This window comes from Platalea leucorodia, assembly GCF_965183815.1.
Source record: "Platalea leucorodia genome assembly, chromosome: 9".
NCBI classification, from domain to species: Eukaryota; Metazoa; Chordata; class Aves; order Pelecaniformes; family Threskiornithidae; genus Platalea; species Platalea leucorodia.
This window is the reverse complement of record NC_138831.1, coordinates 2102321-2126611: the sequence shown is the minus strand read 5'-3', so window position 1 is coordinate 2126611 and position 24291 is coordinate 2102321. Positions and strand designations below refer to the sequence as shown.

Sequence of the window (24291 nt, the reverse complement as noted above, 5' to 3'; positions counted from 1 at the left end):
GCGCCGCGCGCCGCCGCGCGGCTGCTCCTCGGCGCCCCCTGCCGGCCGCGCCCGCCCCCGCTCGCTAACGGAGCTCTGCGGCCGCAAGGCAGCACGGAGTTTTGGCTCCGGGCCTTTTTATTCATCGCCCACCGGGACGCAGGCTGCCATCTCCATCCCCAGGCCGCCATCTCCATCCCCAGGCCGCCATCTCCATCCCCAGGCCACCATCACCATCCCCAGGCCACCATCACCATCCCCAGGCCGCCATCTCCATCCCCAGGCCGCCATCTCCATCCCCAGGCCGCCATCTCCATCCCCAGGCCACCATCACCATCCCCAGGCCGCCATCTCCATCCCCAGGCCACCATCTCCATCCCCAGGCCACCATCTCCATCCCCAGGCCGCCATCTCCATCCCCAGGCCGCCCCGCTTGCAGGCAGCGGCTCCCAGGAGGAGCAGGCCACGGGCCCACCCGCCCGCGGGACCCCCGCTGCGTGCTCCGGCAGCGAGCACAGCCCTTCCCGCCCGCCCCTCGGGATGCCTCCCGCTGACTCCGCTTCTGCCCTTTGGTGGCCTGTACCTGGCTTTGGGACACGACCCCACTCTGGCACCCGTGCCACCGCCCCCTCTTTGCCGTGCCCACCCGCGGCAGGCGCCGCCGACCCCCTTTCTGGGGTGCTGGGGGGAGCTGCCGTCTGGGTGGGGGGCTCCTCCCGCAACCCCGCGGCCGGGTGTCGCCCACCTTCCTCTCCAGCGTCCCGAGGGTTCAGCGACAGCACCCCGCCCCTGTCGCCCGGCACAAAGCTACGAACGCCCTCTCCATGGGCTCTGGTTTTCTAGCCGGTCCAAAAAACAACGTTAAATACTTCATCTGTCATTTTAAATATAGTACCTCAGCTGTCGGTGTTTGCAGGGTCTTTTCTGTTAGTCCGGAGACAGATTTATAGGAACTAATTTCCGTATCGGCAAAGGAACCAGAAACCTTCCCTGAAAAGCTGTGCAAATGCTGGCATTGGAGACGTGACCGCTTTCTGCGCGTCTCACTTGGGAGCGGGGCCTGACCCCAGCCCTTTTCAGTGAAGCCAGATGCAAAATCCCAACCCCCCCCACCCCAAATCCCCTGGCAGGACATCACTGTCAGAAAGAAATACCTTCCCAGCAAGGCCAGCTCCTCCACGGGGCTTGAAGGATCCACAGGCATCAGCTACACACGGATGTAAATGTTTGCAGAACCAAGGTCCTGCAGAAAGGCAGTTCATCACAGGGAAGAACTGTCATCATACCTCTAGGTCCTGCTAAATCATATTTTGCCCATCAAATATTTTGTTTAAATCACATATATTAGCCTTTCGTTCATGTTATATAAAGAATGCGCTTTAAATTCTGGTCAAATTAATAGCGACACGAGCTATAAATCCAGCCTGATTCAGTAACAATGTTTTTTCTAAGCGTGCAATGTAAATTCACAACTACGAAAATGAACTCCGAGAGCCTGAGAAATTCTGAAAAGCCATTGAAAAGCGTTTTCCCAGGAGGCCCTGGGGAAACAGCCCCGCGCACGAGGGCTGGTTTGGTCACCGCCTGCGAGAGGGCCCTGCCGCGCGCCGCAGGCTGCGGAGGTAAAACCCAGCCCGTCCCGCTGCTTCCTCTCCGGCTCGGGTGGAGATGCGGCACCTCGCCGCGGGACGGGGATGGGAATGTCTCCGAGTTACTGCGACACAGGGAAAAACTATTTTTTAAGATAAACCTTTGCTTACAGGGGTTGGGGGTTTGATGTGGAAGGGTGTGGGTACCAGGCAGGGTTGCTCCCGGCCCGCAGCGATACGGCGGGGCTGGGTGCTCCGGTGGCACGTCCCGCGCTGCCGCTGCTGGCCGCAAAACCTCAGCCACTCCTTTCTGCTACTCTGGATGCGGACAGGAGACGTATAACCTACGGAAAATGTATAAGAAAAATAAGATTGTCTGCGCCAGCTGGCCCAGAGCACAGAATATACGCTTGGGGACGCTGACGGCAGCTTTGCGAGACCCCGTCCCCACGTGCCAGCGTGTCCAGAGCTGCCCCTGACCCAGCAGAGGCCAAACTGGGCAACTGGTTTCATTTGGCCCGTGGGAGAGAGCGACACAGCCACTTGTCGTGATAAAAATGCTTTGGAAAGAATCTTTCTTCAAACAAATAAAAGCCGCTGTGTAAAAAAGCATTGTGCCATTCCCTGAATTAACAGTTCCATGCAACTCCATCCCAGTTTCTGCCAAGTGATGTCTGTTTATATGTAACCGCTTTGGACAGGCTTTTAAATGTGATTTTTTTTTTTTTTTTTAGTAAGAAAGGTGCACTGTCTGTACTGCAAGTGCATTGCAATGTCAGGTAAAAAAAAAATTGAAAATAAAATCAAACCAGTTTAAACCAAACACATTTCGAAGTTAAAACTGAGTAGAGAAAAAAGCAGGTTCTGGATTGGAAACTTCACAATCTCGCTTTCCACAGACAATTAAAGGGAAAACTAATTACAGGCTTTGCATAACCTGACCGAAAGCGGAGTCGGGCTAAGCAGCAGCCCCACCGCCCGCCTTGCCGGCCCACCCGACGCGCGCCAGAGCAGCTCCGCGCTGCTCGGCGGGCGAAGGGAGACCCGCGGTGCTCCGCGCGCCCCCGGCCCGCCGCGGGCTGGAGGCCTCCTGCTGCCACGGCACCTCCGGAAAAATTAAGTATACTGAATTATCTTTAATATATTAAAGATATACATATATTATAGACTTAAACCAAAGATTAATTTAAAATTCGAAATAATTTAGATTTAACAATTTAAGTTATTAAAACGATTTAAAGATATATATAACTTTAATTTATGAAAGCTAATTACTCACACTGCTACTGGGAAGAGCAAAGGCGTACCGCAGCCCCCGCTCTGCTGCGCGCCCCGCGCTCAGCCCTGCCGTCCCCAGGCGCCCCAGCACCCCGCAACGCAGGCATCGCGGGGGACGGGATTGAGCCCCGTAATACAGCCAGGCGCTCGGTGCTGCATCCCCAACAGCATCATCCAGGGTTTGTTACGCTGCAAGAAGAATACGCCGGGTGCTAAATAGCACGAGAGCTGTTCTACTGGCGTGCAAATGCTGACGGAGAAGACGACGTTGCTCCAGGCTGTGGACGGATCACCTTCTCCCCTGCCCGAGGCAAGGTCCGGAGCCAAAGCACCACATTACGGCTTTTGGAAGGAGCTGTGCTCTAATACTTTATTTCAAAAAGGCTGCAGCAACTTTGAAAAGTGAATCCCCACGCTGCTAGGGTAATGCTGGGGCAAAGAAGTCACACCGTGGCACTATGAATGTACGTTTAGTTTTACTTACATGTACAATGAGCCCACTCAAAAGACTAAAATGAAGCACGTACACGGCCACCTACGGGATGAGGGCCATCTGGTAACCACAGAGCCATAAAACGCGAGAGAAGCCTTGTTTCCGCAGCCACGGCTCCAGCGGGAGCGGGGTGTGCGACGGAGGGCTTGGGGGGAGCGAGAAGGGGCGACGAGGGGCCCCCGCCGCTGCGCTCGCAGCCCCACGCCTGGGGCAGCCCCGGCGAGGCCGCAGGATGTGTTTAGGGAAGGGCTGGGAGACCTTTGAGCATCTTTCTAAAGGCAAAGCTTCAGAGCTGGTGCGCTGCAGCCCGGGATCAGCCAGCGGCTGGCAGTGCCCATGCCCGGGGTTTTCCCCCAAAGCGATGCACAGGCAGGCACCGCAGCCCTGCGGAAGGCAGCTTCATGCCCAGCGTGAAGGACAGCCACAGCAAACCGGGACCTTCGCTGCTGGCAGAGCGCACCCGATAGAGCCAGGCCTGTAACAAGCTGCCCCCCCCAGCTAACGCGAGACCCCTTGCACCTTTTCCATCAGGCACAACAGAACAAGGGGCGCCATCCACGCTTGCGAGCGGTGCGGGAAGCACGGGCCGGCTGTCGGCAGCTTTGAGTACCCCCCGTGCGCGTGGAGGGGCCATCAAGCACCTCGCCTCCCCCCAGCAGTGGCCTCCAAGGCATCGATCAGAAGAGAAGTGGCGGATGCTCTCCTGATCGCATTTCTGGACTGGAGCTGCACGAGACCAAATGCAATTCTCAGTTCTGAGCAATGCCCAAGCATACGAGATGCCTTTATTGCCATGCTGGCTCCAGTGATGGCCATCAGAAACAGATGGGGGCAAGGCCAGGGCCACCCAGAGGGGTCTGAAGAGGGAACTCCAGCAGCTCCCCAAACCAAAGGAGAAAGCCAGCAGGCAGCAAATGCAGGTGAGACCCCGGGGCATGGCAGGAACAAGGACAGCACAAGGATGGGGGCTGCTACAGGATGGACTTGAGCAGGGTGGAGTGAAGGACAGGCTGGGTGTGCAGGTTGTGAGGAGCTCCAGCTCCAGGACATCATCTCCAAAGACCCCTTCCCCGGCCCACTGAGATGAATGAGTGTTTCTGACATCAAAAACCACCAGTACCAGACACGGGAATGGGATGCTCTTGAGAGTTACCGGCTCTGGGTTGGTGTGCTGCAGGGACTTACCTTCCACCACCCACCAAAACGCCCGGTGAGCCTCCTGGAGGTGCACTGGGCCCCAGCAGGCTTTTCTACGTGGCAGTGCCCTGACTTATTACAGGCTGCCCTGGGTCACTGGCCACCAGCAGGCAAGGGTCCAGCTGGCTACCAAGGGCACTGCCAGATCTAGCCGAGTGCTCGCAGGACAGCTTGGGCCAGCTGAGAACAGATGGAGGAGTTCCCAGTGGGACACACAGGTACCAGGTGGCCAAATCCTACTGCAAACCACCACCAAGGAGAGAGATCATAAACAAAGAGAAAGAACTCAAGTTCAACCAAATCGGCAGGGGGAAAAAAAAAAGCATAGTCCAATTCCATAGTTAGAGGCAAAAATCCACGCCAGTCCTTTGCAAATAATGGAGAAAATGTATCTCACACCATTGCAAGTCTACCCAGCAAGAGACACTGGGACACCAGTAAGCTGGTACAGTGACACCCCAGCCCCGCAGCTGCCTCCTAAGGTGGGCACTGCAAATGGAAACCTTCATCAAGGTACCAGAGACCCAAAGCAGAGCACAGTCCCCCCCCAAAGCACCGCTCTGTGCGGTTCTCCACTGCCAGAGCTGGTGGAGTTGGCTGAACGTCATTGCCAAAGATCGATGCAGCCAAGCTGCACCAAAAGCTCTTCTAATCACCGCCACCAGGTGCTTGCTGCCCATAGCAAGTTCATTTTTGCAGCCCCCCCGCAGCTCTCGGTGCCCAGGCAGGGCAGAATCGCTCGCTTGAGGCGGAGCTCAGCGTTTGCCGGAGGTAACCTCGGACAGGGTGACAATCGGGGTCCACCACCTTCACATTTCAGTAGTGCAATCAGGCCAAAGCAGCCAAGCGGTAACAGGCAAGAGGCCAGGCAAGAGCAGGTTTATGGGCAGGAGGAGTTACACAGGCACGAGGCTCTCAGGTTTACTCAACCCAACAGCTGTATCCAGGTTTTTTTGTTTTGTTTAAAAACATTAAATAGGAGGTTCAAGCTGACATAGCACAAAGCTAATGAAACACAGTTAACTATAAAAAGGAAATAATCTGATAAACCTGGAGCAGGAGAGTCCCTGGCAGCCGCTGTGTCTCAGGTTTCAGCGGGGCTTCCAGCGCAGCCGTGTTTGGGAAAACATCTGCTGGTTTCCATGGCCGTGCGCCGGTGCCGCCGGCCCCAGGTGCAGCACGGTGCCGGGAACCACCTTCTGCCAACGGGCCCCGCGGCCAGCCCCGCAGCCCTGCCCGCCCCTCCGGGGACGCGCCGCTGCCCAGCTCCCCTGCCCCAGCACCCGGGGGCCGCACAGGGGAAAACCAGCACAGCCGCGTCCTGCCCTGAGCACCCTCCGCCTGCTGCCGTTATGCCATGGCTTAAACTTCTACCAGACATTTTGTTTTAGGGGAGAAAAAAAAGTTTTAGAGAAAAAAAAAAAAAATGGCACTGAGGTTATGCCCCCGTTTTTCACGGCTACCAGCACGGCTCGTGGGCCAGGAGTTATTCGGTCTGCCTGAAGCTGCTGCGTGCTGGAGTTTCAGTTTGAACTTTACTGACTACATATGAAAAGAATCCAATGTTGTTTTTAACATGCACATTTTAATGAAGCAAACGTTTCTATTTAATAAGTTATAAGATACAATTTTACAATCCTGCATTTTATTCCAGTTTATTTTGTTTTTACTTCCTAGTTTACAATGTAGTGAGCATTTCACATTAAGGCACAAAAAAAGCACAGTAAAAAACCCCAACCTTCCATTATTTCCCCAATGGCTGTGCTGGGGAGTAGTGCATCCACACGTAACTACAGGACCACAAGCGTGAACTCCTCCCTAGCGACAGACAGTGACATTTCAACAGGTTTTCAACAAATCCTACCTTCTCCTAATCGCCGAGTTAAAGCTCATTTGGAGAGTTTACTAAAGCCCCAGCAGCTGACAGCAATTCAGATACGCACTCGGGAAGTAGCATGGAGTAATCCAGGACAAACAGACAAGTTATCATGGAAGTTTTCACTCCCTGACCCTCAGCAGGAATGCCAAAGGGGATTTCAGGAGAGCGGAGCGTGCTTCAGGCATCTCCTTGGACTGAGATATAATAAAACGACTTGCACCACGCACAGGATTGTTGGTTCATATTGCTGTCATCGGCAGATTCACACCCCCACCCCATACCCCACCACAGATGCGGGGTCCCATCCCCGGGCTGGCTTTGCACCATCCCAGCGCTCGCCCGGCCCGGTGCCTCCAGGGAAACAGCTGATCATCTTCCCAACACACCGCCGTGCTCCCACCTGTGGGAATTTTGGGTCACGCAGGCGAGAGCTACGCCTGGCTCGGCAAGGTTAGGGGCTTTATTTAACCTAGCCACACCGGGGGCCGCTCTTAAAATAAGTCAGAGAGTGAGGAGTTACCTGTGAAGTTACAGAAATTTCACCAGAATCCCAAGCTAATTAAAAACCACATCGCTAGCATCATGGCCAAAAAGCTACCTGTCTAGATTTACAAAGCGTTAACACAGAAAGGCCGAAAGCTTCCAAGAAGTCATTTTCAGTCTGCTTTTGGTTTGCTATAAAAGATAAACTTTTCCTAAATGTAAACCATTAGCAAAGCATTTTCAAAAACATTTTAAATTTGAGTGGTAAAGCCACTTTTAGTAGCTTTTATAATGTTAAGCATTAAAATCGATCAAGTATATGAAGGCACCTATTATAGTACCAGTTTTACCTCATTTCTTTACAGAAAAGAATTTGAACTGGGGACAGCCCAAGTCATATTCCATAACTAAAACGTAAAGTCTCCAGTCAAATAAAATCAGTAGTTAAGATACCCAATTACAAAGACAAATTCCAGTTTTCAATTAACATCTAAAGTCTTTAACATCCGCAAGGGAAATTAGTGTCTACTTATCCACGTGATTCTCCAAACATTAACAGTGACCCGGACAGTACTGCAGAAGTACAATTTGAGGAGGACATTAAATAGATTGACATTAGGTTGGTAAGTAGGATAGACGTGAAATGCTTGTAAAAAACAAAAGTTACAGAGTTTACTTCTGACTGTATTGAAATGTGAGCCGTGTGTATCTAGATACTGCATTTTGCAACAGGACTGCACCCAGTATAACTCTACATCTGAATTGCAAACGCAAAGGATTGACGCTCGGCGAGTTTAAGGAACAGTGACATGGAAGGGACTCCCGGGGATGTGCTCGTCACCCCATTTCACCGCCAGAATATAGTCACCCCTTTCCTTGACGACATACGTTACGTTGTATTGATGGCTGCCCAAATGCTTGATGGACACCTCTTCGCATGGTATTGTAGGTCCGTGGACACCAACTAACAACATATTTGAACCTACAGCAGAAAAACAGACTGTTAGCATTCCTAAGCGTAAACAAACAAACATGGGTGTACCATAATATACTAGCTCCACAACACAAGGATTTTGTTATTTAATCCACAGAGTGCCAGTCTGAGGCATGGCTCGGCTAATTTGGCATAAGAAGGAATTTTATTTAAAAAAAGCCTTCAACCTCACAGAGGCAAGGGTTTATTTGTGCATTCTGCCAGACCTGACAGGCTACCACGACCTAACTAGAGCACTGGAGACATTAACACCGCTCAGGAGAGCCAGCAGGCACTGCCTTTCAAGCACTTCGTTACAAGTTAATAGCAGAGACCAGCGAAGACGGCTGGCCTGTAACCCACCCGCCGCAAAGCGCTCGGATGATGACGACGATCGGCGCTCAAGGCTTACGGGAGCGCCTTGCATTACAGGCTACAATGCACCACGGGGGTTGCTTACGTTCAGCAACCCGTCTGTTCTCATGCCATAACCCTGTGGTTTCTTTCAGGTACACCTGGCTCAGATAAAGCCATTTGGAGAGGAACTGGCATCTTTACAGCCTCTACATTAGGACTGATTCGGTGAGCACCGTGTAAGCGTTTAGAGTTTTTCTTTACAACCAGATCATCACCTCAAGTTCTGAATTTTAACTTCGCGAGTTGGTTTAGGGCAAAAAACATCCAGCTAAACCGCCCTGGCATCCAGCTGGTTCCTGTACCCATACCTGCTTTGCTGCAGTCCACGGAGAAGGAGCTTTTCTGACCCACAAAAGCCTTTGAGAGTCCTGCTCCCCGGGAAACCACTTTGCTAGCATCCGAGGTGGATTTGGGAATGGCGCTATAGCAAGTTTCGGTCGACGACCTTGTCACCGACTCTACCAGGATGGAAGAGGTTTCGTTGGCGCTGCCTGGGCTAACCAGTCGCTGTCCTGGAAACAGAAAAGACTTCTGACATTCAGATTCACCCCATCTGAAAGGCATTTAGGAGGAGGTTTCAAAACCCTCCTAATGACTAGCATGCATTCTGCATCCAAAAATGCATTTTTGGAGAGGAGCAATTTCCTACTTGGGTTTTTAAGCCGACATCTTCCAGCAACGCTGGCAACAATCCCATCCCAGAGCCCTTGAGTGGTTAAAGGACCACAGGAACTTCAGGATTCGTTAAGCAAAGCTGGCCGCTTAAGAAGAGTTAATTGTGCTCCAATCACCAAATGCCAAAAATTACTCGAGTTGGCAGAAAAGCAGGTGCAATTTTGCAATAACCCATTTTGAAAGCAGAGCATGTCCCAGCCTGGGGGAGCGCAGTCCCTGCCATCCGCTCCCAAGAACATCACCGCGCCACGGGCACCAGGAGAGGGTTCACTAGCTCAGGGGCAGCAGGAGAGATGAACTCCAGTCTGTGCTTAAACACAGCACTGAAGAGAGAAAGAGCTTCCTAAACCAGCCTTCCTCACATCATCTAAAAGCCTCCCAGACGCTACCGACCTTTGGTTAGGTGACACCTGCGCCAAAATGAGACCAACAGGGGCATCAGTTACACTACAGGCACCCAGGCTTCGGGGAGAGGTGGGTAAATAAGTCGTATTTCCCCACTGCCAATGCAACAGCCTAGCACTAGGTCAGGATTTAATATTCCCCTGTGAAGCTGTTTTACAGCCCTCCACTGCATCAAGCTGGCAAGCTCCATCACTAATGCTCCTGTAGCCTCTCCTGAGATCCCTCACCCAGGCTTTGGAGGTGATGGGAAAAACGTTTCGCCTCTCATGTTTTTGGGCATCTAAACCTGAATGCCGCACTATCTCGGAGGGACATATTTGCTGCATGACACAAACTACTTCAGGCACACAGTAAATACTGGTTAGCTTTTTACCTGTAACCTTTGCCTTGAAGGGGCTGCCCACTATGTGGTTAGGTCCACCATATTTAACTCCAATTAAATAGTTTCCTGGAGCCATGGGTGTGTACATGACTTTGTAACCTTCTGGAGTTTCCTGGCAGTCCATTTTCACCTTTGATGGCCCTTCAATTGTAACAGAGAGGGTACCTGGACCAGCCTTGGTCGTGTTAATGAAAAACTCCGACTGCAATCCTAGAAAGATGTAGCACAGTAAGACACACTCTTCCTCACACCTGATGTTACAAAAGCAGCCTGTTATTAAATAGGAACGGGTAATTCGGTGCAAGACAAGGCTGCACAAGGCTGCAGGCAGGGAGGGACAGCGTGCCTCCCCCCAGCATCCTCGCACGGGCCAGCCCCGACCGGGGGCTCTGCACCCCGGCAGCCTCCCCCACGGCACCCCGGCTCCTCCTCCGCTCACGCTGCGTGACTGCGGGGCAGGCGGGAAAAGGGGTCGTGAGAGCCCTTTAGGACCAAAATGGAAGCATTTCGGCATCAAAAGACCGGCTTAGAGAGAAAACTCTTAGAACAAGAGCCTTTCTACTGGGCATTGGAGCCCGCGCCGACACAGCCTCCTGCGTGGCTAAGCTCGGAGCCGTCTCACTGCCTGGACCGTAAATCAGCAGCAAAGAGCTCACAAGAAACCAAGAGAGACGAGGGGCAGGAGATCTCCTGGAGGAGATGGGTGTTTGAACTGCTCAGCAACAGCACTCCAAGCCATTTATAGAAACGAAAGCTTGTTTAATTACAGCATCTGGTTAAGACAGCTGAATTATTACTGCTAATACTAAGCCAATGCCAGCAACACACAAAAAAAAAATAAAGCAAGGCTTTCGGCCCCTAAATAATTTACTGTCAAACTCTGGCTTCATATATTTATGATCTTCAGGCTGTTGTATCAGACACTGCTGAGGCGGAATAAAGTGCTCCAGCTCAATCAAAACCAGGACGGTTGCGGGAAAGTTTACTACAGCTGTGACTGAAGCATGCAAGCACGGTGATAAACTAGGGAGAAGTTTCCAGCCTCTCCACACAAGAGGCTGCTGTGTCGCAATGCTGGAAGAACCCGGCTCCCGCAGAGAGCTGTGCCATCTTCCAGTGCTTTAGCAGTAAATGGCGCTGGCACCGCCTGCCTGGGAGGCAAGGCGGTCAGCTTGCAATATGCACTGCTCAACCGGAGGAAAATTAATTCCCAAAGCCAGCAAGCTGCACAGCTTCTCACTGAAGACTTCTTGCTCGGAAGTCTCTGCTTTTCCCCTGCGCCCCAAATGAAGGCTCGCGTTGCTGGAGGCTGCAGACGCGCACCCCTCCCGGGGGGACCTTTCAGGTGCTCAGCCACCGGCTGCTGAAAGCTCCACACTGGACCATTGTTCGGAAACGCTGCTCAGCGGCTCCCAGGGCACTGAGCTTTTGGCAGCGGCCAGGATTCAACAAGGGGGCACAGAGTAACTTTGCCGAAGTTAAACAGTCTATTTAGATTAAAAACAACCCCAAGCACCTTTATAGATGCAGAAAAATTCCCCGGTCCCTGATGCATCAGCAGCTAGTATTAATGAGTGCTTTTGTTTCCACCTATTAAAGCAGCACAGTCTAGAATATCTTTATTTTACGTAGTATATCCACATGTTTCCAAAACCAACTGCTTGGTTTCTCCAGAACAGCAGAAGCTTTCACTGAGTAACTACAGTATTTTTTTTTTTCCAGGGAGAAAAAAAGGTATGAAATGGAATCCACAAAAGACAGCAATAGATAGGATAACAGGAACTAGCTATCACCTTGCATATCAAAAGCAAAAAAAATAAATCAGTTTTACTCTGCTATTCACCTCTGTGTGTGGCCCAAGAAAGCACACAATTAAATAAATCGAAGTGCATATGCTGGAATGTTTTCATACTTTCTCACTAAGGCCATAAATCATATAAATGAAAAAGAAACTCTAAACCCTGCATTCTTGAGCTGAGAACTATCAGATGGGGCGGCCTCAGCAGCAGATAACTGGGTATCAGATTTCCAAGAACAGTCAGCTTTCACGCTGCATCTGAAGCACGTATGGCACACTGCACAGAGCAATCCACCCGACTCACTAGAGCTTACACATCATATTACGTGTAACGCGAAGTTTCTTAGACGTGCAAGCACTGCGGAAAAGGTAACTGGGTACACCCTCGTACCCATTTAATTCACAGGGGTATGCGAGTTAAACGAGACTCCTTCAACTAGACAGCCAACTCGGTATCTGCATTCACAAAAGCCTCCGGCCTTTGCAGCCATCGTGTTCACGCATGGAAGGGAGCCAGAGCATCTCCGGAGCTCCGAGGGACCACCGACGTGGAGCTAAGCTAACCGGCAGTCGTAGCCCAGCTGCTAACCAGGTCAAGTGAACTCGTGCTGCAGTTGCTGGTTTACAGAGGTTTTAAGTTCCTTAAGACTCAGTATAGCCTGCAGAATTGCTAATCGATGGTTGTAAGACTTGAGGAGCATGCGAGAAAGCAAAATTAGCCTGCGCCCAGGTCAGCAGAGAATGTGGATTAGTTCAGCTGCCTTAGCAAGGAAAGTCATGTAAAAATATGCCTAGGAACAGCTTCTGTCTCTCAGAAAGCCAAAGTGCAAACAGGTCTGTATCAGAGCTATAAAAGAAGGGTTACCCGTGGTACCGCTCTCCAGGCCGGATCCGTACGCCGTGACGAGCGCGGGATTGCCCGCCTGCCCGGGCTCGCCAACGCGCACTTTGAAAGGGCTGCCCACGACATGGCTTCCGTTGAACTTCACGTCAATTGAGTGGATGCCATTCTCGTGGGGGATGAACCGAACGGCATACTTATCTGCAAGAGAGAAGTGGCTTTTCTGACGTATCAGAGACGACAATAAAACAGCAATTAAACCCAACGCAGGGCTGGTTAGCGCCCTAAGCAAGACTTCTGTAATGCTTCGACACATTTTGGTCCCAGCTTAAGCAAACTCAGCTACACAAGCTGCTAAGCTCGTATTTAAGTAGGAAAATGCTGTATTTATCGCACGAGGTGTCACGGGTTGCACTTTCGCCTTGTCTACTCGGACCTGATCTCAGCTGTCATCGAGCCTGTAGGGTGAGTTTCAGTGTTGTTTGGCTCACACGTGCACTAAACATGACAGCTTAATCACAGCCCGACCTGTCAGCGGCCGAGGGAGCAGCGCAGAGAAGAAAAGCAGCTGGTTAAGAGCAAGCCAAATCTTACCAGCGGGCTGCTCTGACACCACAGACACCGCACCTTTATTTAATAAAGTCATTTAGCAATTTGCTGATATTTAACATTTTTGATTGCATGTTAACCCATCGTCCCCAGCCGGACAGCTGCTGCCTGTCCAGAGTACAGGCCATAACTCACTCAGACTTCAAGTGAAAAAGAAAAGCTCATTACTGCAACAGGTGTTGAGCTTTCTGTAGTGTTTGCTTATATTCAGCTTCCTTGACATTTGGTATGAAGGAGTGAGTGAGAGTTAAAAATAAACTATTAGTCAAAGATGGAAGCATAGCTTTGAAAAATAAACTTCTTTCCTGGCTAAATTCAACAACCAGATCGTATTTCATTTATGACTAATATCACTGTACCTTTGCTGGCAAGCCAAGACTTAAATATCTGTATCTTACACAAGTTAGGGCTCAGTCATTTCATCACCCGTCTAGGAAAAGCACGGACGTAACCCTGACCGAACAACTCTTGACACCAAGAAGCCATCCTCCAAGGAAGGTGCTCGTCCCGTGGGTACGCTGTTCGCGAGCCAAAGGGATTAAACCCCCTCGTTATGGGGCAGCGAGTGTTTTGGAGGTCACCCAGTTTGTTTTGCCCAACGTAAAGCTGCGCTCACCTGGCTCCAGCTCAGACACGTGGCACTCTTCTACAGCTCCGGAGGGGCTGTGGACTTTAGCATCGATCTTGCCCTTTGCCCCGTTCAGCCTTATAGCAAAGGATGCCGGCTGATTAACTTTTAATCCAGACTCCTGAGAATGCAACAGTCAGATCATCAAATTCAAACTTCTCATTTCAGACAGCGCAAGATTTGTGGCTGGGAAATAACAGCTTCAGCACAATTCTTTTTTTAGATTTCAACAAAAGGCGTACAGTTGTGACTTGCATTAACTCTCAGATCAGAAGCTCTCCCCCTCTTAGGGGGTGGCTGACTTAGGAGTCACCCACATGGGCTAGGCTGCTTTTTCCCCATGGTAACAGACCGTTTTTGGAAGCCAGACAACTCTGCCAAATCAGGCAGAGGCAGGTTTACGAGACTAGTCACCAGTTATCACTGAGGTCAGCCCCTGGTATTCAGGCACTTGATTTAAAGGATGTTTAAGCTATAGCTCCGTTTTCAGCCTGTTCATTCATTCCAGATTCATTCAGGGGAAAAGCCTCTGATCATCCAGTTGTCTGAAAGAGTAATATGCATGTTTATATTTGCCACAAGAGGCTGCATTTAGAACGCCACCACAAGACGTCTTAACATGAGAAAGTAATTTAAAACACAAAACCAGATGTTGCTGTGCTGTCAGGCCATCAGTGGAAGGCGAGGCAGCTCCGCATCCATGCTGCAACGGTCCTCAACCAGAGCAGCCCACGCAGCTATCCAGCAGCAATATTTTATGCTGAACATACTTTACCTGATTTTGTTTTCAACTAAATCCTGAAGAGGGAAATAAATGCAACTGAGTAGAACTGAGGCACAATGTATAAAGCAAGTCCCTGATGCGGGTTAAGCGGAGGCTGATGCTGCACACTGCGCTCCGCTACTGAATACTCAGCTTTATCTGCCTCTCCAGGACTTAACTGAAGTGAGCATTCCTGTCAAAGAGTCTTTAAATGAAACACAAGAGAAACATCAATACCACAGCGACTAATTAACGCCCTTGTAACTCCTGGTTAGAAGAGATACTATCGGATCAGGCTGTCATGATTCATTTACACAGCCAAGGTGGAGGAGTTCTGCAGCCCAGGCAAACTCCTGGGGACCACAGCTGGGACATATCCAAAAAAAAGCCTCAACTGAAGTACTAATTGCTTATCACAACTCGATGAGGACTGAGCTACAGTATATTTAGACACAGATTCTCAGTCTCACATACAAGTTTCTGCCTCTGGAGATTTAAGTAAGGCCTTTAATGTTACTTGTATTTTAATGCACATAACCACACACACACAAAAATAATATGGTGAGGTTAACAGATGAGCCCAGACCTACTACAAAGCTGTGATTCACTCCGAGATTTGCTACTGTTCGTGAATCATCTGAGCTGCAACTGTGTGGTTTCATGACGTCAGCCAGAGCAAATCTGCGCTCTGACCTCATGGCGAGGCCCCCTCCATCTGCCCAGGCGAATGCTCCAGCAAGGCTGCAGCAAGGTCCCAACCACGCAGCCCTGCGCGGCCTCGCCCGTGGAAGCCCAGCTCTTCAGTCCACGTGCCAACTGAGTAACTCGGTACCAGCACGACCACTGGTGGTTCGCGTTCATGTTTCAATTCTTCTTGGCCCTCCCCTAGCTAACAGGGTGGAAAGCAAGTTTTAGCTCCTCCAATGCTATTTCTAGAGCCCCTTCTTCTTAATTCCCAAGCTTTACCACCTGTAATACACTTGGTTGAGCCTTCTGCCTTCAAATTCTGGCTAGCCAGAGCTGGGCCAGCTCTACTGGCCCAAGTTACCAAGGGGCCAGCTGCCAAAAACCTCCCTCTGGCTGCAAGCTGAGCTTGAAAACAAGCACCAACTAAGGCAAGGCTATTACTAAGAAGAAAGGACAACCATTTTGGTCTCGGAGAACAAGGACGAAATCAGTCTGTGTGGCAAGTTGTGGAGATGTTTCCTTATGTCTCACCTGAAGGCTAGTGACAGTGAGCCTGCGAGCATCATCGGAGGGGGCGATGACGGGAACCAGGTAGGGGCTTTCAGGAATGTGCTCGTCATTGAACTTTATGGACACCTCATAGTTGCCTGCAGGGAGAAAAGAAGCAGTGGGTGCGCTTAGTATCTTTGAAAGTAGCATTCAGTGTTATTTCAGTCTGATTCAGTCTTGGTACGTACCTGGCTCTTGAACGATGTATGATACACCACAAGATCCATCTTTATGGTCCTCAAAAGCGATTTCTGCTTTACTTGGACCTTCTACAGCAATAGAGAGTCCTCCAGCTCCAGCTTCCCGCGTCCATATACTGAACTCGGCTGTTGAAGCACACGAGAGCACACAGAAGAGTAAGCTCGCTGCTGCTGGGTTGCGGCTTCTCCTTAACAGAGCATGCAGCATCCCATCCTTATGTGTATGAGGAACGGTACCTCGTCCCGTCATCCTGGGTGATAACACCTGGCAGTTTCTCCAAGAGGCTCCTATTAGCCTTGAATTAGCTATTAGCCCTGTGTAACACACCTTACAACCTCAAGCTCATCCTCTGAGAGCAGTCAGTTTCCAAAATGTGGATTTCCAGACTTCTCCATCCGCACGACGCAGCAATATTATTTCTCCACCTCTCTCCACTGACCACCCCCGGCTTGGGGCGACCCTATGGTGTTACCACCAAGCTCTGCTCAAGCTCTCAGAGGAGAGGCCAACAGAAAGCAAAGCGCTGCGCTGCAGACCTGCGCATGGCGGGCACCGGAGCCTAGTGAGAGCAGAGGACTCACCTGGGACACCCGTCTCTCCACGCTCCAGCCCGGGGCCTCCAGCTCTCACTTTATGGGCTCCTCCCTCGCCCAGCGGCCCCACCGTGAACTGGAAGGGGCTGCCTGGCACCGGCTGCCCTCTGTATTTGACATCCACAGTGTGGACCCCCATTTCTTGTGGCACAAAGCGGACGCAATAGGTGTTTTTGTCAGCTTCTACAATTTCGGCATCAAAGTTTCTTCCAGAGGGACTAGTTACCTGAGCTGTCATAGCCCCACAATCAATTTCTAACAAGAAGAGAATAAAAAAAATGCAGATTAGAAAGTGACAATGCATTTTGGCATTTTGTTTGTGGAAGCAGGACCTGAGCTGAAGTGATTACACAGTACAGATGACAGAAAAGGCACGCAGGTGCCAGTCTGCACGCTCAGCTAGATGCGTGCTGCTGCGCAGCAAGCCCGGCCAGGTACAGCTTCCCAGGTGCTATGGAGGCAGATGAAGAGGCTGGACAAGTGCAGCCAGCTAAGACTGGCCTACGTGACTCACATTTGCCAGACAGCAGTACAAACACTTAACTGCCAACATGATGATCTTAAAACCCTGGAGACAGGCTGAGCTGTGCAGCCCGTTCTCCAGCCTGCTGTACACAGAATAGATTAAGGCCTCCCTGGTAATTATTTCTCCATATGTTGATCATGGTTATGCTTATTTTTAACCATTCAAAGATAAACACTGGTAGTGTGGTCTTCCCTAAACTATCTTAATATGAGGATGCCTTAACAGCACTGAAGTTCCTGTTTCCACTGCTTCAGGTACACCCGTGCTGTACAAGTGCAAGTTATGGTTATGGGGGGGATAAGGACGTTGCTTACCTGGAATTTTTAGGTTCAGATCACATATGCTTCCTACTGTTGCAACAGAGGGAGCCCGTCTTGTTCGCGTGATGCTCTCCTTAACTCTTCCTTCACCACTTATCTTCACAGTAAATGGGCTGCCTGTAAGTACCACAGCAAGTCATTCCTCCTCTGCTCATGACACATGGCATCGAGGGGAGGGGGGAAAGCTTCCTCTGACTTGCAGTGGACCATAGGGGAACTTCTAGAGCCAGCGAACAGTGAGGTCCAAATGAAATACACCCATCTAACCAGAACAGTTTTGGATGCTTGCTGCTTGTGAAGCGTACTGGTAGGACCTCCTTGAATCTTTGGGACTGAGACTCTAAGCCAGATCACACAGCCCACCCGCAGTTCCAGTGCGCTGGCCAGCTAGGTAAGGCTTTTGTTGTACCAGCCAAAAGTTGTCCAGCACTTCTGCTTACCTGGAATATGTTCATCTGCAAATTTAGTGGACACAATGTACACGCCAGGTACAGTTGGAAAATAGGAAACTTTGCAGGTTCCGTCTTCTAGGTCTTCAGTTTGGATATCGACCTTGCTGGGTCCTTCAACTGCCAGTGAGATCCCACCATAACCTACAATACAGCTCAGTTAGCCTCAGATTCTCACAGTGCTATTATAAATTTGACAAAAAACAGTCCAAACCCATAGCAGTAGCTAGTCGGTAGGTTTGTATCATAATGGGCACATGGGATGCATGCATTCAGCTCCTAAAATGCTCTGACCATATCCCTTTTATTTCGTTAATGTTGAAAAGTTAGCTTCAAAGACTGTGGCCAAGGCTCCACATTAAACCAACAAGGAAACATCTCCCTCATTTCCTTCCTGCTGTACACAACAATATTAGAACCAGCACCCCCAGGTGAAAGAGAAGCTTCATCAGTTCCTCAGTGACAGTCCCTGCTGGCTGTAACGGAAGACATCAGCCAAGACAATGCAAAGCATTTTAGAAGTTAATAGTGTTGTCTGTAGTTAACAACTGCCAATAAGGTCCATGCATGCTTAATACACTATTTGGACCTGCTGCTTTGTGGCTTGTGACCTGGTGGCCACACGCTGAAGGAGACAATGCTCTCATTTAGAGAGGACACATATCTCTCAGCATCTCACAGTCCCTTTGCGATGGAACTAACCTGCGTCTCTTGTGTCTACAATGAAGTCACACATTTCAAAGGTTCGTCCTTCTACCAAGCCACGTCCAAAAACTCTTGCTCGTCTGGCATCTCCTATCTCAGACTGGACCACCATGATTGTTACAGGGCTGTTCGGTACGTGGCTCCCGTTTTTCTTGATGCTTACCAGATGTTCTCCTACTTCCCGTGGAATGAATGAGATGCCTACAAAGCAGAGAAACGTGAAAAACTTATTCACTTTTTATGCATGTTATATTTGATTTAAATGCCTTAATCGCACCAAGAAATGAAATACTGAAAGAGCACTCTCTTTACACGTGTTGAAGTGTTGCTCTCAAATTAGCCACAAAGCCATTCACACATGATGACAAAAAGCACTTCAATCACAACCTGGCACATCACGTGCAAGCTAACACAAGAGGTCATTCTTCATACTCTTTTGTCTTTGGCCAACTGTACCAATACCAGTATCAACCACTTGGTTTAACAACGCTCTTCTGGGAAGGAGCAGAGAAGTCAGTCATTTTACATAGCAAAGCAAACTGGAGTAGAGGCTACTATACCACTCTCTCAGATCAAGACTGTCAGAGCTTACCAATGTGGTTATTGGGTAGCCTCTTCAGAAGACAAGGCTCATCACGACCTGATGGGGCTTTAATGCTGGCTGTTAGGAGACTGAGATCAGTCTCATTGATGTCCAACAAAAAGTCAGCAGCAGAACCAAGCTTAACCTGGGACCGTCTTCTGTTGTCATCTAAATATATAAAGAGAAACGAGTCAGAAAATATTACAAGGTTAAGTGCAGAACAAGTCGGAGGACTTCATGTTCCTGCCATAAACCAGGCTCCCCCATGCTAACCTATTAATGAGGTTCATTTTCATTATGAAGTGTTTCCAGAAGTCTAAACTTTATACCTGTGATCTTGGCCGTGAACGGACTGCCTGGGATGTGCTTGTCGTTGTACTTGACCAGGATGCTGTAGTTCCCAGGTAGAGTAGGCAGGTACGTGACTGTGCACGTCCCGTCTTTGTTATCAATGCAGCTGATCTCTGCTTTTGAAGGTCCTTCAATAGCCAAGTCCAGGCCACCTAGGAAACAAGGAGAATAGCACCTCCGTAAATCTTCGTGCACACCAAGTCCAAAGACTTGGTCCAAAGAGGAAGATCCAGTACTCAGTACTGCAAAATGCAGTTTAGATGAGTGTTTTCAAAGGACAGCAGCAAAAAGAGCTCAGGACAATCCACTAAGACCACAACTCTATTCAGTCTGTTAGATTTACCTCACAGTGATTCCACATTCAGTCATCATCCACTAGATCTAAGCTGCCTTCAGTTCATTTTTTATTGAATGAATCATTTGCACCCTGTACCACAGGGTACATCTACTGCTCTCGGGAAGAAGTAATAAGAGTTTTTACTGCAAGTTGCAGCTTGATGAAATCCGTTTCGCCTGATATTTGCACAAATCATTTGTATCGCACCAGAGGTTCACAGTTGGACAGATGAATGCAAATTAACACTGATGAGCATCACACTTCCAAGAAGTTCCTAGCTTAGGGTAGGATAGGTTTAAAGAACAGCCTTACCCTCTCCTGCGTCTTCTGTGACAATGGTGAAAGTTGCTGGTTTATTGGCAACCCCATAAATGAGACCAGGCCCGTAAGCAGACACACTGCCGCTGTTTGGATAATTCACATAGAACTGCAGAGGGCTCTCTAAAGGGAAAAAACCCAAAAGAAGCACTTTTAAGGATGAGTGGCCTGGACTACAGGAACAAAACAGGCATCAAGCTGCTTCAACCCAACGGGATCTTATTCTTACGCTTACTGATACTCATGTCCTTCAACGCCATTCTCACTACTTGATATTTGAAGAATCTTTCTGTGACTGTAATGCACTTAAAAAAAAAAAAAATCGAGTAAGCCTCCCCTTTCATCTTCAAAAGATATTTCTCCACAATTTGTTCCACATTCAGTCATGACAAAAAGTATTACTCAAATTACCAGAGATAAGCTGCAATGATGTTGTAAAGGGTCTTATTCATTACAGGTTTATTTTTAGCACATTAAACCAGAACATGACTCAGAAGCAGGCTTTCAGTTCAGCTGCAGATCTTGAATTTTGGTAGCTCAGAATTAGGAACTAGCACAGCACATTGTCTGACTCAATGAACCTGAACTAGCAAATTTGAAGGGTATCCAAAAACATATTTGCCAGCCTCAGATTAGCTAAGCTGGTGCACAAGAACAAAAAGTACAGTCACCAACAGCTAATAATGGTTTCAAAAAAGGCACCGATAGCTCGTAAGTCCAAAGCTAGATTTTGCAGCTGAGACAGCAGCAAGTTTGATTCATGACAGCCTTCAAGAAGGAAAGATTACAGCACATCATCCTTCTGCCCAGGTGCAGGGTAACGGTCTTACTGAACCAATACATCCCTCAGTTTGGCACTTATGGAGGTGCTATATCCATACAAAGAGCTGAAGATACTGAAGCAGCCACCATGCATTACATTATCAAGCTCCCCGATTCAGCCAAAGCTATCCTGTGTTTCTGTACACCAACAGAACCAGCAGCCCAGTTCAAGGCAGCGCTGAAGCTATTTTGCCTCCTGTCTACACATCCTTCTACAGATCTGTCCCTTTTCGCCCCAGCCCCACGCAGCCGGCGTGCCCAGAGAACTGCGGGGCAGCCCCAGCCTCCGGGCGAGACAGAGCTTCGGCTGGGGAGCTGGTGAAGCAAGGACAAAAGAAGAGAAGAGAAAGAGAATGAAAGGTAGTGGTTTCTGTTTGTTAAGAAGCAGCCAGGAAGAAAGAAAGATTACAGCATAGCGTGCATGCGTGTTTTATTTTATTGCAATGAGATGGAAAGAGTAACTGTAGTGTTTTAGCCACTCAGTCCTCCCCACAGATTGGAGATTTTATGCCAATGCAGTTTTAAGGATAAACATACACTGTAACCACTAGTTTTGTTGAGCACCACAGCAGTAAATTTCAACCTGAAAAAAATGGCAGTTAGAAAATTGTATGTTTCTTCTTCGTAATAGAATGCCACAAAAGCTAGTTCCTAAAACCAAAATCCATTTTAAGCCTGGCTGGTACTATTAAACCACAATAGAAGCTCACATGTGCCGGCACTTACGCCTTTGCTTTAGCTGCTCCCTGAACTGCTTGCAGATGAACTGCTGCTGAACGGGAAGAGGTCCCAGGCAGTTCTTACTGCAGCGCATACAGCTAAGCTATAGAAACCCCAGCAGGGAGCAGGTGCATCAGCAGGACACTACACTCAGATTTGTGTCGCCTGCTTTGTCAGACTCACCTGGGATGTGCTTTCCCATATATTTTATGTGCATTTCATGCAGCCCGACCTCAGTAGGAGCATATCTCACTGTTACTGTGCCGTCTTTGTTATCCACAATATCTGGCGTGTCCGTCTTTCCAGAGGGCATGTGTACTTCACCTACAAAAAGCCACCATGGGAGTCACAGAAGAAGCTGCCTGCTTCCCCTCTCCCACCCACAAAGAATTGTCTAGCCATTTTAAACAAGCATTTTAAATTGTTAAATTCCTTACCCACAGGCACAAATAGGAGACTAATGGGAACCCTAACCAGACATGTTTTCTACTTAAACTACATGAATACAACACAGTGGTAGACATCTGGCAAACAGTCCTGTGACCTTACAAACTCTAGAGGCAGGGCTGTTTGCTTCAGCCACTGAAATCTCCATGGCAAGCCCCAGGAAAGGCACCACTCTACCTCGTCGCAAGATGCTCCCTCTCCTGTGGCTCTTTTGAAAAGGAAAGATCGACTGTCCCTTCAGCAGGGACAGACCAGGGCTCCGGGTGGGATTGCTGAGCTAGAGGGCAGGAGGGGACACAGCCCGCGGGTGCAGGAGCTTAGTGCAGCCGGGGTGTTACTGGGGTGATGCTCTCAGCTGCCAGAGCTGCGGAAGAGGGGCTGCCTGCGTGGGAGAAGGTCTGTGACAGGAATGCAGGATTAGACCCTTTTGCAGCATCTGCACAAAATACCGGAGCTTATCAAGGATGCACGTAGCTGCTCCAGAGGGGAAAAAGTAGCTCACAGCCCAGCACCGAGGACCACGGCAGCACCAAGAACCCCCTCATTTAACTCAAACCATTGGTGGGGCGTATCCTACTCACCCTCAGCGGGTGCCGCTTCATGTGAAATTAAACAACTAAGTTGCTGGCGGGATACAATCCTCCCCCACACGCTGTGGTCTAGACCACCCAGACCGTTAGCTGCAAATGGATAAACAGGCTAACGAAAAGCAAAACCTCCCCGAGAGGCTATGTGTACTCCAGGTACCTGTTATTTCTCCTTTCCTTACAGCAAAAGGGATAACCATATCAAAGGGCCTGAATCCCATGCCGTTCATGTCTCCAACTGGGACATAAGCTTCTTCCGTGACCTAAAGGAAGCAAAAGGATGGGTCACTTCAAAAAGGATGGTAAACCCAAATGAGCACTGAGCAACTCCACTGCGAGCACAAGCAGAAGAGAGCGTGCGGTGATTATTGCAGCCAGCCACAGGACTGGGCTCAACCAGAGCAGCGTGGGGCCAAGCTCTCCTTCACAACACCACCACACCGCAGAGCGGAGCGAATCAAACACGGTGCAAATGGAAGACATGCTGGAAAAAAGTTAGAGATAAAAATGGAACACAAAGGGATGGAAGACAATGTAGCACACACAAGACCCAAAGTGACTCCATCTGAAAAGATTTAGTTGCTTAAGGCCTGGAAAAGAAAGTGATTTTTGAATGGAGCAGAGTGATTGCAACACAAAATGGACAAAAGAAACAAGTTTCACAATGCGACTCTGGACTCAAGACACTGCTCTTTTACTGAGAAAACAAAAGTGATGCACTCAGGTTACTTTTGCCAACAGTAGACATTACAGAAGTAGAAGCTGTAGATGTAATGATCCTCTTCATGTTTAAATGAGAGTTTATTTGGAGACTCCCTTCAAGCAGCAAAGAAAAAACAAGGTCTGGATCCCAAGAACAATTGATCAAACAGAAAGAATGAACACAATGACCAGAGCAATTCAAGCAGTCCCAAGAAGCAGGCTGTCATCTGAAATGGAACACAGATGGGGGGAAAAACAGCTGAAAAATGTAAAAATTGTGTACCCAAGGGCGGAATCCGGGGAGGGAGGCGCCCACTGGCTCCTGAGACCGCACGGTGGCATCATCTGCATCTACAGCCTGGGCAGGGGTAAAGGCAGGTTAGGTGTTACTCTGGCATGGAGGCATCCCACCTTTCACAGTACAGAACACACAGCTCCTTCCAGCTCCTCAACACCTTCCTCCCACCGCGCAGCCCTCCCAGTCCTCTCGCCATCGCAAGGACCTGGATCCAGCCAGGGGAGCTGGGAAACTGCCTGTATCCACAGGCACTGGGGGAAGCCACCAGCGGCACAGCAAAGGGACAAAGCTGATACATGCCGTTGTTGGGAGCTTGGGAGAGAAGCTGGAAAGCAGTGTCTAAACACTGGTGGAATTGAATTTCAGAGTTGCTTTTTTATGGGACTGGCGCAGGGAGGGAAGTGAGAGGTTTAAAGCTAAGATACAAGCCCACAGGCACTGCGCAGCACGCTGTGCGAGCTGGGAGGCAGGGGAGCCAGCCGCCGTGGGAAGGCTGCTCCCGCCTCATGCACTTGGGCGAATGACCCAGCCCACGTCCACTCAAAGCTATTCTTCCGATTCATAGCCGGGAGAGCGTCATCAAGACGCCGAATGTGTTTTCCTCCGGCGCAGCCTCCCTTCCCACCAGGCATGCCAAGAGGATGACTTGCAAATTCCCATCTCCCCCACTTCACCCAACAAGAGTGGCTGGGGCTGACACCCACACA

The 24291-nt window shown here is 49.6% G+C and overlaps 1 protein-coding gene across 4 annotated transcripts in view; it reads right to left on the bottom strand.

Moving 5' to 3' along the window:
• Positions 1-6110: 6110 nt before the first annotated feature.
• The window catches only part of FLNB (filamin B), a gene marked incomplete at its 5' end in the record, with an annotated part of 72647 nt that continues 54466 nt past the window's right edge, over positions 6111-24291 (bottom strand). For 2 of the 4 annotated variants that reach the window (XM_082321857.1, XM_082321854.1), the window contains 17 exons: positions 6111-7880; positions 8597-8800; positions 9742-9960; positions 12414-12590; positions 13615-13747; positions 15608-15723; positions 15814-15951; positions 16408-16674; positions 17260-17382; positions 17706-17858; positions 18417-18620; positions 19012-19170; positions 19332-19505; positions 20003-20131; positions 21734-21874; positions 22745-22847; positions 23570-23644. In XM_082321857.1, the coding sequence (XP_082177983.1) occupies positions 7693-7880; positions 8597-8800; positions 9742-9960; positions 12414-12590; positions 13615-13747; positions 15608-15723; positions 15814-15951; positions 16408-16674; positions 17260-17382; positions 17706-17858; positions 18417-18620; positions 19012-19170; positions 19332-19505; positions 20003-20131; positions 21734-21874; positions 22745-22847; positions 23570-23644 (2703 nt within the window). In that variant the 3' untranslated portion in view covers positions 6111-7692. The remainder of the gene's footprint in view (positions 7881-8596; positions 8801-9741; positions 9961-12413; positions 12591-13614; positions 13748-15607; positions 15724-15813; positions 15952-16407; positions 16675-17259; positions 17383-17705; positions 17859-18416; positions 18621-19011; positions 19171-19331; positions 19506-20002; positions 20132-21733; positions 21875-22744; positions 22848-23569; positions 23645-24291) is intronic. The other 2 variants (XM_082321855.1, XM_082321856.1) reach the window with 2 other exon arrangements.